General features: G+C 38.3%; 1 protein-coding gene across 1 annotated transcript in view; it reads right to left on the reverse strand.

Moving 5' to 3' along the window:
• Window positions 1–465: 465 nt before the first annotated feature.
• Window positions 466–15,478, reverse strand: part of LOC121373071 (collectin-12-like) — a 23,039-nt gene continuing 8,026 nt past the window's right edge. Inside the window, exons 2-6 of the mRNA XM_041499515.1 lie at window positions 10,913–11,050; window positions 7,113–7,277; window positions 6,368–6,419; window positions 1,250–1,348; window positions 466–689 (exon numbers count right to left, since the gene is read on the reverse strand). Coding sequence (XP_041355449.1) covers window positions 466–689; window positions 1,250–1,348; window positions 6,368–6,419; window positions 7,113–7,277; window positions 10,913–11,050 — 678 coding nt within the window. The remainder of the gene's footprint in view (window positions 690–1,249; window positions 1,349–6,367; window positions 6,420–7,112; window positions 7,278–10,912; window positions 11,051–15,478) is intronic.

Here is a 15,478-nt window from a genome sequence, read left to right on the forward strand (position 1 = left end):
ACCACGTCGTAGTTGTCAGATATCTGTGTCAGTAACCCACGTGTTGTGAAACACAGTCCGCGGTGTAATACCACGTCGTAGTTGTCAGCAGTCACCTGTCTGCACATCGGCTTGGAAGAAATAAATACTAATACAAAATGTAAAACGATAAAAATAAATAACAACAAACACATACACACACATACATACATACACACATACACCCCCCCCCACACACACACACACACACCCACACACACACACCAACCCCCCACAAACACACACACACCCACACACAGAGAAAGAGACACACACAGAAACACACACACAGAGAGAGAGAGAGCGAGAGAGAGAGAGAGAGAGAGAGAGAGAGAGAGAGAGAGAGAGAGAGAGAGAGAGAGAGAGAGAGAGACATATACACTTACATACATACATACATACATAAACACACACATACACACACACACAGACACACAGACACACACACTACAATAAAACAAAGTCGACATTGTTGATGCCTACCTCAAAACCTCGGTCCCCTTTAATCCCCTGAACTCCCATGGCCCCTTTCGGCCCCCGCGGTCCTGGGGGGCTCATGATACCCCTCTCTCCCTTGGGTCCAGCGGGCCCTGCTGGCCCCATGAGGCCTCGACTTTCTGTGTCTCCCTTGACTCCTCGTCCACCTGTGACTCCCTTCTGACCCGCGGCTCCTTCACAACAAAATAAATAAAATAAACATGCGGCTCCTTCACAACAAAATAAATAAAATAAACATGCGGCCCCTTCACAAGAAAATAAACAAAATAAACACGTGACCCCTTCACAAGAAAATAAACAAATTAAACACGCGGTCCGTTCACAAGAAAATAAACAAAACAAACACGCGTAGACCCTTCACAAGAAAATAAACAAAATAAACAAAATAAATAAATAAGTTATTAATAGTTACATATTATAATAAATTATTATTAGTTACATATTACAATAAATTACTAATGGTCACCTCTTGTAATAAATTACTAATATTACTTATTATAATAAATTACTAATGGTTACTTTTATAACATTTACTAATAGTCACATGTTATAATAAATTACTAATAGTTACCTCTAGTAATAAACTATAAATAATAAGCTGCCCAATTAATGTATTAATAGTTACCTCTAATAATTAACTATAAATAATAAGCTGCACAATTAATGTATTAATAGTTACCTCTAATAATTGACTATTAATAATAAGCTGCACAATTAATGTATTAATAGCTACCTGCTATTCCAGCGGCTCCTGTCTGACCTTTACTGCCCTTGGGGCCAGGTGCGCCCCCCACCCCTGAAGGACCCGCCACACCCGGCTCACCTTTCGCACCTGAACAGTAAAAACAACAAAACTGTAAACCGTCAAAATCGCAAGTTATTAGTAGGTGGTAATTACTCAAAATTCAAGTTATAACTAGACAAATTAATAATTGCACTCAACATAGAAACTAGTCAAAATGATATGTTAAGATAATCTGTAAAGTTATAATTAGAACAAGTGATATATGACCTGATAATAATGAGCTAGGATTATCACTAGACAAAGTGATCAATGACCTAATAACATTGAGCTAGGATTATCACTAGACAAAGTGATCAATGACCTGATAATAATGAGCTAGGATTATCACTAGACAAAGTGATAAATGACCTGATAATAATGATCTTGGATTATCACTAGACAAAGTGATAAATGACCTGATAATAATGATCTTGTATTATCACTAGACAAAGTGAACAATGACCTGATAATAATGAGCTAGGATTTTAACTAGACAAAGTGATATATGACCTGATAATAATGATTTTGGATTATCACTAGACAAAGTGATAAATGACCTGATAATAATGATCTTGGATTATCACTAGACAAAGTGAACAATGACCTGATAATAATGAGCTAGGATTTTAACTAGACAAAGTGATATATGACCTGATAATAATGATTTTGGATTATCACTAGACAAAGTGATCAATGACCTGATAATAATGATTTTGGATTATCACTAGACAAAGTGATAAATGACCTGATAATAATGATCTTGGATTATCACTAGACAAAGTGAACAATGACCTGATAATAATGAGCTAGGATTTTAACTAGACAAAGTGATATATGACCTGATAATAATGATTTTGGATTATCACTAGGCAAAGTGATGAATGACCTGATAATAATGATCTTGGATTATCACTAGACAAGTGATCAATGACCTGATAATAATGAGCTAGGATTATCACTAGACAAAGCGATCAATGACCTAATAACATTGAGCTAGGATTATCACTAGACAAAGTGATCAAACCTGATAATAATGAGCTAGGATTATAACTAGACAAGTGATAGATGACCTGATAATAATGATCTTGGATTATCACTAGACAAAGTGATCAATGACCTGATAATATGAGCTAGGATTATCACTAGACAAAGTGATCAATGTTATAATAATGAGCTAAAGTTATAATTAGAACAAAGTGATCAATGACCTGATAATAATGATCTTGGATTATCACTAGACAAAGTGATCAATGACCTGATAATAATGAGCTAGGATTATAACTAGACAAAGTGATCAATGACCTGATAATAATGAGCTAGGATTATCACTAGACAAAGTGATAAATGACCTGATAATAATGATCTTGGATTATCACTAGACAAAGTGATAAATGACCTGATAATAATGATCTTGTATTATCACTAGACAAAGTGAACAATGACCTGATAATAATGAGCTAGGATTTTAACTAGACAAAGTGATATATGACCTGATAATAATGATTTTGGATTATCACTAGACAAAGTGATAAATGACCTGATAATAATGATCTTGGATTATCACTAGACAAAGTGAACAATGACCTGATAATAATGAGCTAGGATTTTAACTAGACAAAGTGATATATGACCTGATAATAATGATTTTGGATTATCACTAGACAAAGTGATCAATGACCTGATAATAATGATTTTGGATTATCACTAGACAAAGTGATAAATGACCTGATAATAATGATCTTGGATTATCACTAGACAAAGTGAACAATGACCTGATAATAATGAGCTAGGATTTTAACTAGACAAAGTGATATATGACCTGATAATAATGATTTTGGATTATCACTAGGCAAAGTGATGAATGACCTGATAATAATGATCTTGGATTATCACTAGACAAGTGATCAATGACCTGATAATAATGAGCTAGGATTATCACTAGACAAAGCGATCAATGACCTAATAACATTGAGCTAGGATTATCACTAGACAAAGTGATCAATGACCTGATAATAATGAGCTAGGATTATAACTAGACAAGTGATAGATGACCTGATAATAATGATCTTGGATTATCACTAGACAAAGTGATCAATGACCTGATAATAATGAGCTAGGATTATCACTAGACAAAGTGATCAATGACCTGATAATAATGAGCTAGGATTATAACTAGACAAAGTGATCAATGACCTGATAATAATGATCTTGGATTATCACTAGACAAAGTGATCAATGACCTGATAATAATGAGCTAGGATTATAACTAGACAAAGTGATCAATGACCTGATAATAATGAGCTAGGATTATAACTAGACAAAGTGATCAATGACCTGATAATAATGAGCTAGGATTATAATTAGACACAATTTTAACTAATCTAATGATAATAACTCAAACTATGTTAATAAAAGAAAACTGTATAAATGAACAATGCTTGATGATACAAATATGTTATAAAACATATGACATAATGATATTTGCATTCAAAGTAGCAAATCCGATAAAACACGACAAAATGATAACTACATACAAACGAACAAGACTTGGTATAAAACATATGAGAAAATTATAATTGCGTACAAAGTAACAAATCTGATAAAATATATGACAAAATTATATTTGCATACAAAGTAACAACGCATAGTTTTAAACATATGACAAAATAACAAATATGTTACATGACAGAATGATTACTACATATAAAGTAACACACTGAGTGGTAACACGTAGGATAGATAACACAGGGCGTATCTAGCGGGGACCACTTAGGAAGAGATGACAGGAAAAATATTTCTCTTTTATTTAATGGTGTCCTATTTTTTGCAGACTGATAGTGTAATGATATGACAGGCCTTATGCTAGTGATATCAGACTAGTTCTAAAGAATATAGTTTCATCTCAACATTATGCATGCTTTACTCTTTGTTTGCTAGTTTTTGTTCCCTTGTTCGTTTATGTTAATTTTTTATTATTTCTCTCTCTCTCTCTCTCTCTCTCTCTCTCTCTCTCTCTCTCTCTCTCTCTCTCTCTCTATATATATATATATATATATATATATATATATATATATATATATATATATATATATACTGAACAAAATAAGAAACTTTCGCTAACTTTGCTTGAAAATAACTTGATGAAAACAAACCGGGGGAATAATTGTTATATATGCGTTTAAAGTGTTCCTTGATGTATCGTTTGGTGCAAAATTCATGGCCATAGGTTAACAGAAACTGGGAGAAATTTTGACCAAGTGTGGTAGGGGTTAAAAAAAAAAAAAAAACTTAATAACGGGTATGACCACCTCTTGAATTGACCACTGCAGTGCATCGCAGGCGCATAGAATTGACTAACGTGTTGATTTCTGCCTGTGGAATATTGTTCCATTCCTGAATGAGCGCTTGACGAAGTTCGTTGACGTTAGCGGGTGGGTTGGGACGACGCCTCAATCGTCTGTCCAGACTATCCCAGACATGCTCGATGGGGTTGAGATCAGGACTTTTAGCGGGCCAGTCATCAATGAAATCAATGTTATTTGTCCTAAGAAAATTTACAGTGTCTCTAGCTGTATGAGAGGTGGCATTATCATGCTGAAAAATCGAGATGTTGGTGTTGTTATAGAACAGAGAAATGACGTGATGAGCGAGAATGTCATCGCGGTAACGTTGAGCATTTAAATTGCCATCAATGACGACTAGTGGTGAACGATAACCATGGGCAATGGCTGCCCAGACCATGACAGAACCCCCACCCCCGAAACGATCTCGTTCAAGAACACAACAGTCAGCATAGCGTTCATTTCTCCTACGGTAGACGCGCACCCTGCCATCACCACGTTGTAAAGAAAATCTGGATTCATCCGAAAAAAGAACGGTATTCCAGCGTCGCCGTATCCAACGAGGGTGTACACGTGCCCAATTAAGACGATTTAGACGATGACGTTGCGTTAAAACGCATCCGACGTAAGGACGTCGTGCATGTAAACCGTTCTCTCGCAGACGATTACGAACAGTTTGCCCACTGATTCGGTTATTATGAAGCCCAGGTGTGTTAGCAGCAGTAGCAGTGGCAGTTTGGAATCGATTGCGCAAATGCGAGTTCATGATATAGCGGTCTTGACCACGCGTTGTAACACGCGGACGTCCACGACGTGGCAAGTCGTTGGTGCTTCCTGTCGTTCGAAATCTTATGCGAAGATTTCGTATCGCTCGACTAGAACTCCCAACATGCCTTGCAACGTCTTCTGTCGACATGCCAGCATCAAGCATATCAATCGCCCGTACGCGTAAATTATTGGGTATTCTTGGCATACTAAAAATGCTACAATGTATTCTTGGCATACTAAAAATGCTACAATGTAAAAAAACGTTAATTTTTTTACAAATTTTGAAGCGTCTTCGTTCACTTGTCAACAATGTCAGTAAGACAAGTAAAACAAATTGACCGAATACTACACGGGACATGTCGAACCATGCATGCACGTGCAAATTGAATTTCACGTTGTCGACGATTAACAGTGCAAAAATAATCAATAAAATTCATGAATCCTGATAATACATCTCAAGGCTAATAGGCCTACTGCCTATATAATTTCATTACACAATTAATTCTTTAACACAACAAATACTATATGTACAAATCGGAAGTTTCTTTTTTTGTTCAGTATATATATATATATATATATATCCAGCTGTGTTCCTGTTTGCTTTCCTGTGTTTTTGTCTTGGTTGGTTGATTCATTGGTTAGTTCGTTCACTTTCTGTCTGCAGCTGTGTGCTGTTGTTTTTCTTTGTTATTTTTAAATTTTAAACTTTTTTCTTGTTGTTTTTGGTGAGTGTGTGGGTTTTGGGGTGGGATGTTGTTTTGTTTTTTGTTTGTGTTGTTGTTTTTTGTGTTGTTGTTGGGGTTTTGGGGGGTGTTTGTTTTTTTATTTTTGGGGGTGGTTCTTTGTTTTGGTTTGTTTTGCCTTTAGCTATTATTTTTGTTGTTTTGTATCTCTGTTGTTGTTTTGGTTGTTTTGTTTCTTTTTTGTTTTGTTTTTGGGCGGTTGGTTTATTGTTTACCTGGAAGACATATTTTGTTGTTGTCTTTGCAGTACTGTTCCAGTTTGTGGATCTGTGGAGGAAAATATTAATTAGAGGTAAGTTAAAGGTCTGTTAACTTCATTAGCTTACGATTTAGAATTCACTGGGACAAACATTGCATCATATTTATAACACACTCACATACATTCTCTCTCTCTCTCTCTCTCTCTCTCTCTCTCTCTCTCTCTCTCTCTCTCTCTCTCTCTCTCTCTCTCTCTCTCTCTCTCACACACACACACACACACACACACACACTATATACTTATACATATGTAAACAACATGAATGAGATAGTGAAGATATCGTTCACAATCGATGTTCTGAATGAGTTACTGAATATAATGTTAGCAATCGATGTCCTAATGTTAACAATCGATGTTCTAATGTTAGCAATCGATGTTCTGGTGTTAACAATCGATGCTCTAATGTTAACTGTTAACAATCGATGTTCTAGTGTTAACAATCGATGCTCTAATGTTAACAATCGATGTTCTAGTGTTAACAATATATGTTCTAGTGATAACAATCGATGTTCTAGTGATAACAATCGATGTTCTGGTGTTATCAATCGATGTTCTAGTGTTAACAATCGATGCTCTAGTGTTAACAATCAATGTTCTGAATGATGTATTAAACATATCGACATCATCATCAGATGGGTTCTGATTGAGATGCTCACGACATCGTTTGAATCGAGGTGTCCCCGATAGTGACAGTTGCTTACCTCGATTTCTGTCAACTCTCGGAAGAGGTCGCCCAGATTGTTTCCGGTTCCGGTTTGACGTTTCTCTGACTGTCGCTTGTTGGGCAGGTTGTTGTTGAAGTTGACGTAAGCCTTCAGTAAGCTGACGACGTCATGCGCGCAGCTCACGTTACACTGCGCCGCGGGCTGCAGAAGAAAGGAATGTTTGTTTAACGACTCCTCAGCACATGGAAAGGAAAGTATATTTATATGTGGAAAGGAAAGTATATGTATAGCTAGCATTATACAGTGTAATCAAAGTACAGTCGAGCACCATTGTGTTGATATAGTGGGAACCACAAATGTCGAGTCAAACGTTATGTGAAATGTGTAAAAACAAAAAGTGCAAACAAACAAACAAGTCATGTATACTCTTCAAAAAAAGTAGGGGAACCTGAAATATTAATGTTAATATCAACTATTAGACCGAACATACGTTTTGACCACAGTAAAGAACGTTCAGGTCTGTTTATCAACACCCCGAAACACATTCCATAGTTTGCACGTGCATCATTCAGTTGTCCCGTACAAGTTCCAGGAAGGTCGATTAATCACTGTGGAACATTATTTCTGTCAACAAAAATTTCATTCTGTTGATCATACAGTTGTTATTGTTTTGTTTTTAGACATTTTTATTGTTTGATTTTGCGATTTACTGAAAAATAAAACGTCAACTTTCAAATTTTATTTCTGACACCAATCGTCCTTGAAGATCTTTGGTGGTCATAAAACCCACTGTCATACTGAACTACCGGTTGTAATGTTTGCCCAATTAATTCACTATTATCATATAACCATTCCCTTCAGCTAATATATCTTACAATTTTGGCAATTGTAAATTCTTATTAGAGTTCCCCTACTTTTTTTAAAGAGTATATAAAATAGATATAAACAAAACATTTTTTTTATCGAATCATAATTGTTTTTTTTTAAGTCGATGAACATTATTATGCTATGAAAAATAAAGTAATCTATCTATTGTACCTCTGCGCACGTTCTGAACATGTCTATGAATTGTAAAATTAAAATCTGTGGATATTAGAACAATCTACATTTTGTTTTTAACAAACATGAATTGATGAGAAAGTAACAGTAAAGTTTGTTTTATTTAACGACGCCACTGGAGCACATTGATTTTTTATCTTATCATCGGCTATTGGACGTCAAACATATGGTCATTCTGACACTGTTTTTAGAGGAAATCCGCTGTCGCCACATAGGCTACTCTTTTACGACAGACAGCAAGGGATCTTTTATTTGCGCTTCCATAGGCAGGATAGCACAAACCATGGCCTTTGTTGAACCAGTTATGGATCACTGGTCGGTGCAAGTGGTTTTACACCTATCCATTGAGCCTTGCGGAGCACTCTTAGAGTTTGGAGTCGGTATCTGGATTAAAAGTCCCATGCGTCGACTGGGATCCGAACCCAGTACCTACCAGCCTGTAGACCAATGGCCTAACCACGACGCCACCCAGGCCGGTCACGAAAGTTACAATAACAAAATACAGATACAGGAAATGTTTTGTAGAAGAACAAATAAAACATTTCACACCTAATTCATAAAGTCTAGCAATAATTTTGTAGCGCATTCGTTCGTGGCATCAAAACTGCAGAGCTAAAACGATTACACAACGACGTCTCGTCATTCTCCGTGACAATAATTGCATCAATTTAAGATACAACAGGGCCACGGACAGTTAAGAACACTTTGACAATGCATAGGTGGTAAAGCGCTAGGCTATCGACGGCGCGTGCATATTCCTCTGAATTCACACTGTTGGTCACTAAACATGATGAAGGAATATCAAAGCTCTCACTTTTCCCAGTCTGGAGCTCCACGCGGTAAGACGTGTTTGTTTCGCTTGGGGGTCCTTCATTTCGTTGTTTTTGTCAGCGAAATGAAGTTTACTACTGGGATGTATGCGGCCATTAGAACTGATTGAACGCTGGAACGCTTCTCGTTTTTGACAGTCTGCACCACCTGGATGGATTCTTTTTTAGCGAGATTCCTTGCCTCCACGTCATTTCTCCGTCTGACTGTCGACTTGGGTTTTTTCGTGACTTGTATGATGGCCATTCTGCAGAACGCCACGGTTGTTCGCGTTTAGTCTCTACATGTCCGAGCCTGTCCTAGCAGCACTGGAAGATTGACCGCCCCACTCTAAGAAGAAATAGGAAGCGGGGTCGGCCCCTACTACTCTTTTTCTAGACTTTACCTTGCTTTATAGTGATACTATCTCGTATCCTCCGGAGTCGGGCCCGTCCGCACCACTATACCAACCCATGACGACTGGACTATACCCTAGTCTGATATCCTCTCTCGTTCAGACGGATCCGGCTTCTCAAGATCTGTATTTCAGCACAGCACTAAACCTTCAACGTCTATCAATTGTCAATCTTGGGGTTTTCTTGACGGGATGCAACCCATCTCGTCCCTTTAAGCTGTGCACCCAAACGGCCTCAACGAGACCACTCGCGTGGACATATCGATCGAACTTTAAACTTTTAGATCTGCGTTCAAAATTTTATGTTGAAATTACTTCTTTTTTTTTAAATATTATTAAATAGTCCGATCCTCTCTTCTTTCTCTTATTTATTTTTGGATTGTCCTTCTAAAATGCTCCAAATTATGTAAATATTCGGCCGAGCAGTCAATTATTTTTATTTTTGGCTTGTAACCTTTTTATTTTTTTTATTTATTCTATTAACTTTTTTACTAATTGCTATTTTCAAAATGCTGCCCATTTTCAACCCCTCACCCCCTCCATCCCGAGTCAGGCTACCGATCTTATCGGAGGTCGGACTCGGGATGGGCGTGTTCGAAACCCTAGTGGTATATGGGCACGTTAAACTAGTTATCATCATCATCATCAAAGCTCTCAAGTTGGAACTTTCGCAAAGAGTGAGATTTGATCTGGTCCGCTGAAATATCGGAGTCCGACATCGTGAATCCGAATACACCGGCGCGGGAAATAAACGCGCTGACAATTGGTCAAGGTTCGAGATTCTGACCAATAAACAACGTAGACACCTATTATATGATTTTAATGCCTTACGATGCTTAACCGGGCCGGCCGGCAGTCTCAGGCTTAGTTGTCGGTCGTCGAGATCGAATGAACAACAAAACACACACACACACACACACACACACACACACACACACACACATATATATATATATATATTTGCTATAATGTTTAAAATGCGTGAGAAAATCATGTTCCGGCGTGAGAGCGTGACACGACGTTCAAATGCGTGGGTCTCACGCCGAATGCGTGAGACTTGACAACACTAGAATATTACCGTCCGGTCATACTCGAATCTAGTGACTCAGTTGTCATAAGAAAGTCAGCATAGCGGGATCGGTGATTTCAATGAATAAACACAGATGTCGCTGCCGTCTTTGTCAATGAACAACTAGTTAACCTATCAAGACAGATTACACGCAAAAGGAAAACATGGGAAAATTTTAGCTGGAAAATTTTCATTTGTGGCAGCCATTTAGAATTTTTGCCATTGTTAACATTAACCGATATCAAACGTCCTGCTACATCAAAAATTCCATCGCATTCAGATTCTACGGGCAAAATGGTCATAAAAACAATTCTGTAAACTCAACATTAAAAAAAGTTAAAGTTTACCCAACCCTATTACTATTATTACATTGTACTTATTACATTTTATTCATTACATTTTATTCATTACATTTTATTTATTACATTTTATTCATTACATTTTATTGTTACATTTTAGTTCTCTGATGTAAAATGATGCACCGACCTGTGCACGTTTCAGTTGATCCGACAGTTCAGCGATCACAGGATTTACCTCCCTTTTCCTTCGACTGACGTCAGACTCGTGCGACAGTTTCTCCAGCTCGTTCACTAAATCTCGCATGACGTCGGCGTAGTTGCTAGGCTGCAAAAGAAAATAATAAAATAATAAATACGGCATTTAATTTGCCAAGGGAAATTATAATGTTGAAAGAGTTTATGTCTAAATAGTCAAATTTCCATTATTTCCATTAGTTTAACGCGATCACATTGATCTCAGATCTAGCCGTAGGAACGCAGGTTTGTTCACTTCTCGAAGAACGTAAACATCACGTCGTCAGAGAACGTCATATCACGAACTAAAAGTAAAGTATTAAGAATAAAATATCTTGTTTGAGTTTTCATAACTAAGTATGTTTCAACATGATGCAGAGATACGGCCTTGGTCATGTATTACGATTTTCTCATTCAGATTTAATATTTGGCAATAATCTTCAATACCATAGTCTTTGTCCCGGCCACCGGCCTCGGTGGCGTCGTGGTTAGGCCATCGGTCTACAGGCTGGTAGGTACTGGGTTCGGATCCCAGTCGAGGCATGGGATTTTTAATCCAGATACCGATTCCAAACCCTGAGTGAGTTTCCCGCAAGGTTCAGTGGATAGGTGTAAAACCACTTGCACCGACCAGTGATCCATAACTGGTTCAACAAAGGCCTGTGGGAAGCGCAAATAAAAGATCCCTTGCTGCTAATTGGAAAGAGTTGCCCATGTAGTGGCGACAGCAGGTTTCCTCTCAAAATCTGTGTGGTCCTTAACCATATGTCTGACGCCATATAACCGTAAATATAATGTGTTGAGTGTGTCATTAAATAAAACCTTTCTTTCTTTCTTGTCTCGGCCAGTATTGGACACATTTTATCACTCCGTCCATGTGTCTTAGACACATTTTATCAGTTCGTCCCTCTGTCTTGGACACATTTTATCACTCCGTCCCTCTGTCTTGGACATATTTTATCACTCTGACCTTGTGTCTTAGACACATGTTATCACTCCGTCCCTCTGTCTTGGACACATTTTATCACTTCGTCCATCTGTCTTGGACATATTTTATCACTCTGACCTTGTGTCTTAGACACATGTTATCACTCCGTCCATGTGTCTTAGGCACATTTTATCACTTCGTCCATCTGTCTTGGACACATTGTATCACTCCGTCCCTCTGTCTTGGACACATTTTATCATTTCGTCCCTCTATAAAGGACATATTTTATCACTCCATCCCTCTGTCTTGGACACATTTTATCTCTCCGTCCCTCTGTCTTGGACACATTTTATCACTCCGCCCCTCTGTCTTGGACATATTTTATCACTCCGTCTATCACTCCGTCCCTCTGTCATGGACACATTTTATCACTCCGTCCCTCTGTATTGAACATATTTTATCACTCCGTCTCTCTGTCTTGGACACATTTTTATCACTCCGCCCCTCTGTATTGGACACATTTTATCACTCCATCCCTCTGTCTTTTACACATTTTATCACTCCATCCCTCTGTCTTGGACACATTTTATCACTCCGCCCCTCTGTCTTGGACACATTTTATCACTCTGTCCCTCTGTCTCAGACATATTTTATCACTCCATCCCTCTGTCTTTTACACATTTTATCACTCTGTCCCTCTGTATTGGACACATTTTATCACTCCATCCCTCTGTCTTGGACACATTTTATCACTCCGCCCCTCTGTATTGGACATATTTTATCACTCCGCCCCTCTGTCTTGGACATATTTTATCACTCCGTCCCTCTGTATTTGACACATTTTATCATTCCGTCCCTCTGTATTGGACACATTTTATCACTCCGCCCCTCTGTATTGGACACATTTTATCACTCCGTCCCTCTGTCTCAGACCTATTTTATCACTCTGCCCCTCTGTATTTGACACATTTTATCACTCCGTCCCTCTGTCTTAGACACATTTTGTCACACCACCCCTCTGTATTGGAATAATTTTATCACTCCGCCCCTCTGTATTGGACACATTTTATCACTCCGCCTCTCTGTCTCGGACATATTTTATCACTCCGCCCCTCTGTATTGGACATATTTTATCACTCCATCCCTCTGTCTTTTACACATTTTATCACTCCGCCCCTCTGTATTGGACATATTTTATCACTCTGTCCCTCTGTCTTGGACATATTTTATCACTCCGTCCCTCTGTATTTGACACATTTTATCATTCCGTCCCTCTGTATTGGACACATTTTATCACTCCGCCCCTCTGTCTTGGACACATTTTATCACTCCGCCCCTCTGTCTCAGACATATTTTATCACTCCGCCCCTCTGTATTGGACACATTTTATCACTCTGTCCCTCTGTATTGGACACATTTTATCACTCCATCCCTCTGTCTTTTACACATTTTATCACTCCATCCCTCTGTCTTGGACACATTTTATCACTCCGCCCCTCTGTCTTGGACACATTTTATCACTCTGTCCCTCTGTCTCAGACATATTTTATCACTCCATCCCTCTGTCTTTTACACATTTTATCACTCTGTCCCTCTGTATTGGACACATTTTATCACTCCATCCCTCTGTCTTTTACACATTTTATCACTCCGCCCCTCTGTATTGGACACATTTTATCACTCCATCCCTCTGTCTTGGACACATTTTATCACTCCGCCCCTCTGTATTGGACACATTTTATCACTCCATCCCTCTGTCTTGGACACATTTTATCACTCCGCCCCTCTGTATTGGACATATTTTATCACTCCGTCCCTCTGTCTTGGACATATTTTATCACTCCGTCCCTCTGTATTTGACACATTTTATCATTCCGTCCCTCTGTATTGGACACATTTTATCACTCCGCCCCTCTGTATTGGACACATTTTATCACTCCGTCCCTCTGTCTTGGACATATTTTATCACTCTGCCCCTCTGTATTTGACACATTTTATCACTCCGTCCCTCTGTCTTAGACACATTTTGTCACACCACCCCTCTGTATTGGAATAATTTTATGACTCCGCCCCTCTGTATTGGACACATTTTATCACTCCGCCTCTCTGTCTCGGACATATTTTATCACTCCGCCCCTCTGTATTGGACATATTTTATCACTCCATCCCTCTGTCTTTTACACATTTTATCACTCCGCCCCTCTGTATTGGACATATTTTATCACTCCGTCCCTCTGTCTTGGACATATTTTATCACTCCGTCCCTCTGTATTTGACACATTTTATCATTCCGTCCCTCTGTATTGGACACATTTTATCACTCCGCCCCTCTGTATTGGACACATTTTATCACTCCGTCCCTCTGTCTCAGACCTATTTTATCACTCTGCCCCTCTGTATTTGACACATTTTATCACTCCGTCCCTCTGTCTTAGACACATTTTGTCACACCACCCCTCTGTATTGGAATAATTTTATGACTCCGCCCCTCTGTATTGGACACATTTTATCACTCCGCCTCTCTGTCTCGGACATATTTTATCACTCCGCCCCTCTGTATTGGACATATTTTATCACTCCGCCCCTCTGTCTTGGACACATTTTATCACTCCGTCCCTCTGTCTTAGACACATTTTATCACTCCGCCCCTCTGTCTTGGCCACATTTTATCACTCCGTCCCTCTGTCTTAGACACATTTTATCACTCCGCCCCTCTGTCTTGGACACATTTTATCACTCCATCCCTCTGTCTTAGACACATTTTATCACTCCGCCCCTCTGTCTTGGACACATTTTATCTCTCTGTCCCTCTGTATTGGACATATTTTATCACTCCGTCCCTCTGTCTTGGACACATTTTATCTCTCCGTCCCTCTGTATTGGACACATTTCCTGCAGGACTTGGGGGCATTGTTAGACACTGTCAAAGAATTCATTGGTTGATTCCCTAATTAACAACCAATATGCACGTTAGACACACACGTGTAAAAGCAAGATGGTGATCCTTTCACTAAACGAAAATACTCGTTGAGTAGCGAGGCTACTTTGTTAGTTATTTAAGGATTGTCTGTTATTTCGTTTACGTTCATCGGGGTACAATCATCTGCAAACTGTGTGAATCGACGAAGCCGTTTTCAGAAACGTTTCCGGATGTTTGTGTTCATACCCAGAAGAACTTAACAGATATAGCAGACAATATATATAATACAATTTTAAGCATACTTACTAATACTAACACTAACAGTTCATTTTTTTTTTTCATTTTTTTTTAATTCTTAAACAATCACGCTCAGTAAGACAAATTATCAATATAAAATGACGTCATCGAGAAATGAACAAACTCACGTTGCGCTGGCTGGACCAATGGGATGACAGTAATGAATGTATCAGATATTTAATTATTTTTAAAATTTACAATGTTTGAGTGTGAAATTTTGAACATACACACACAACACACACACACACACATACATATACGGATATATGCATACACAAGTATATGTATATATGTATGTAACAGATATTTAATTATTTTTAAAATTTAAAAAGTTTGATTGTTAGATTTGGAACATACAAAGTTTGAGTGTGAAA

The sequence above is a fragment of the Gigantopelta aegis genome, chromosome 5 (genome assembly GCF_016097555.1).
Source record: "Gigantopelta aegis isolate Gae_Host chromosome 5, Gae_host_genome, whole genome shotgun sequence".
In the NCBI taxonomy this organism is placed as follows: domain Eukaryota; kingdom Metazoa; phylum Mollusca; class Gastropoda; order Neomphalida; family Peltospiridae; genus Gigantopelta; species Gigantopelta aegis.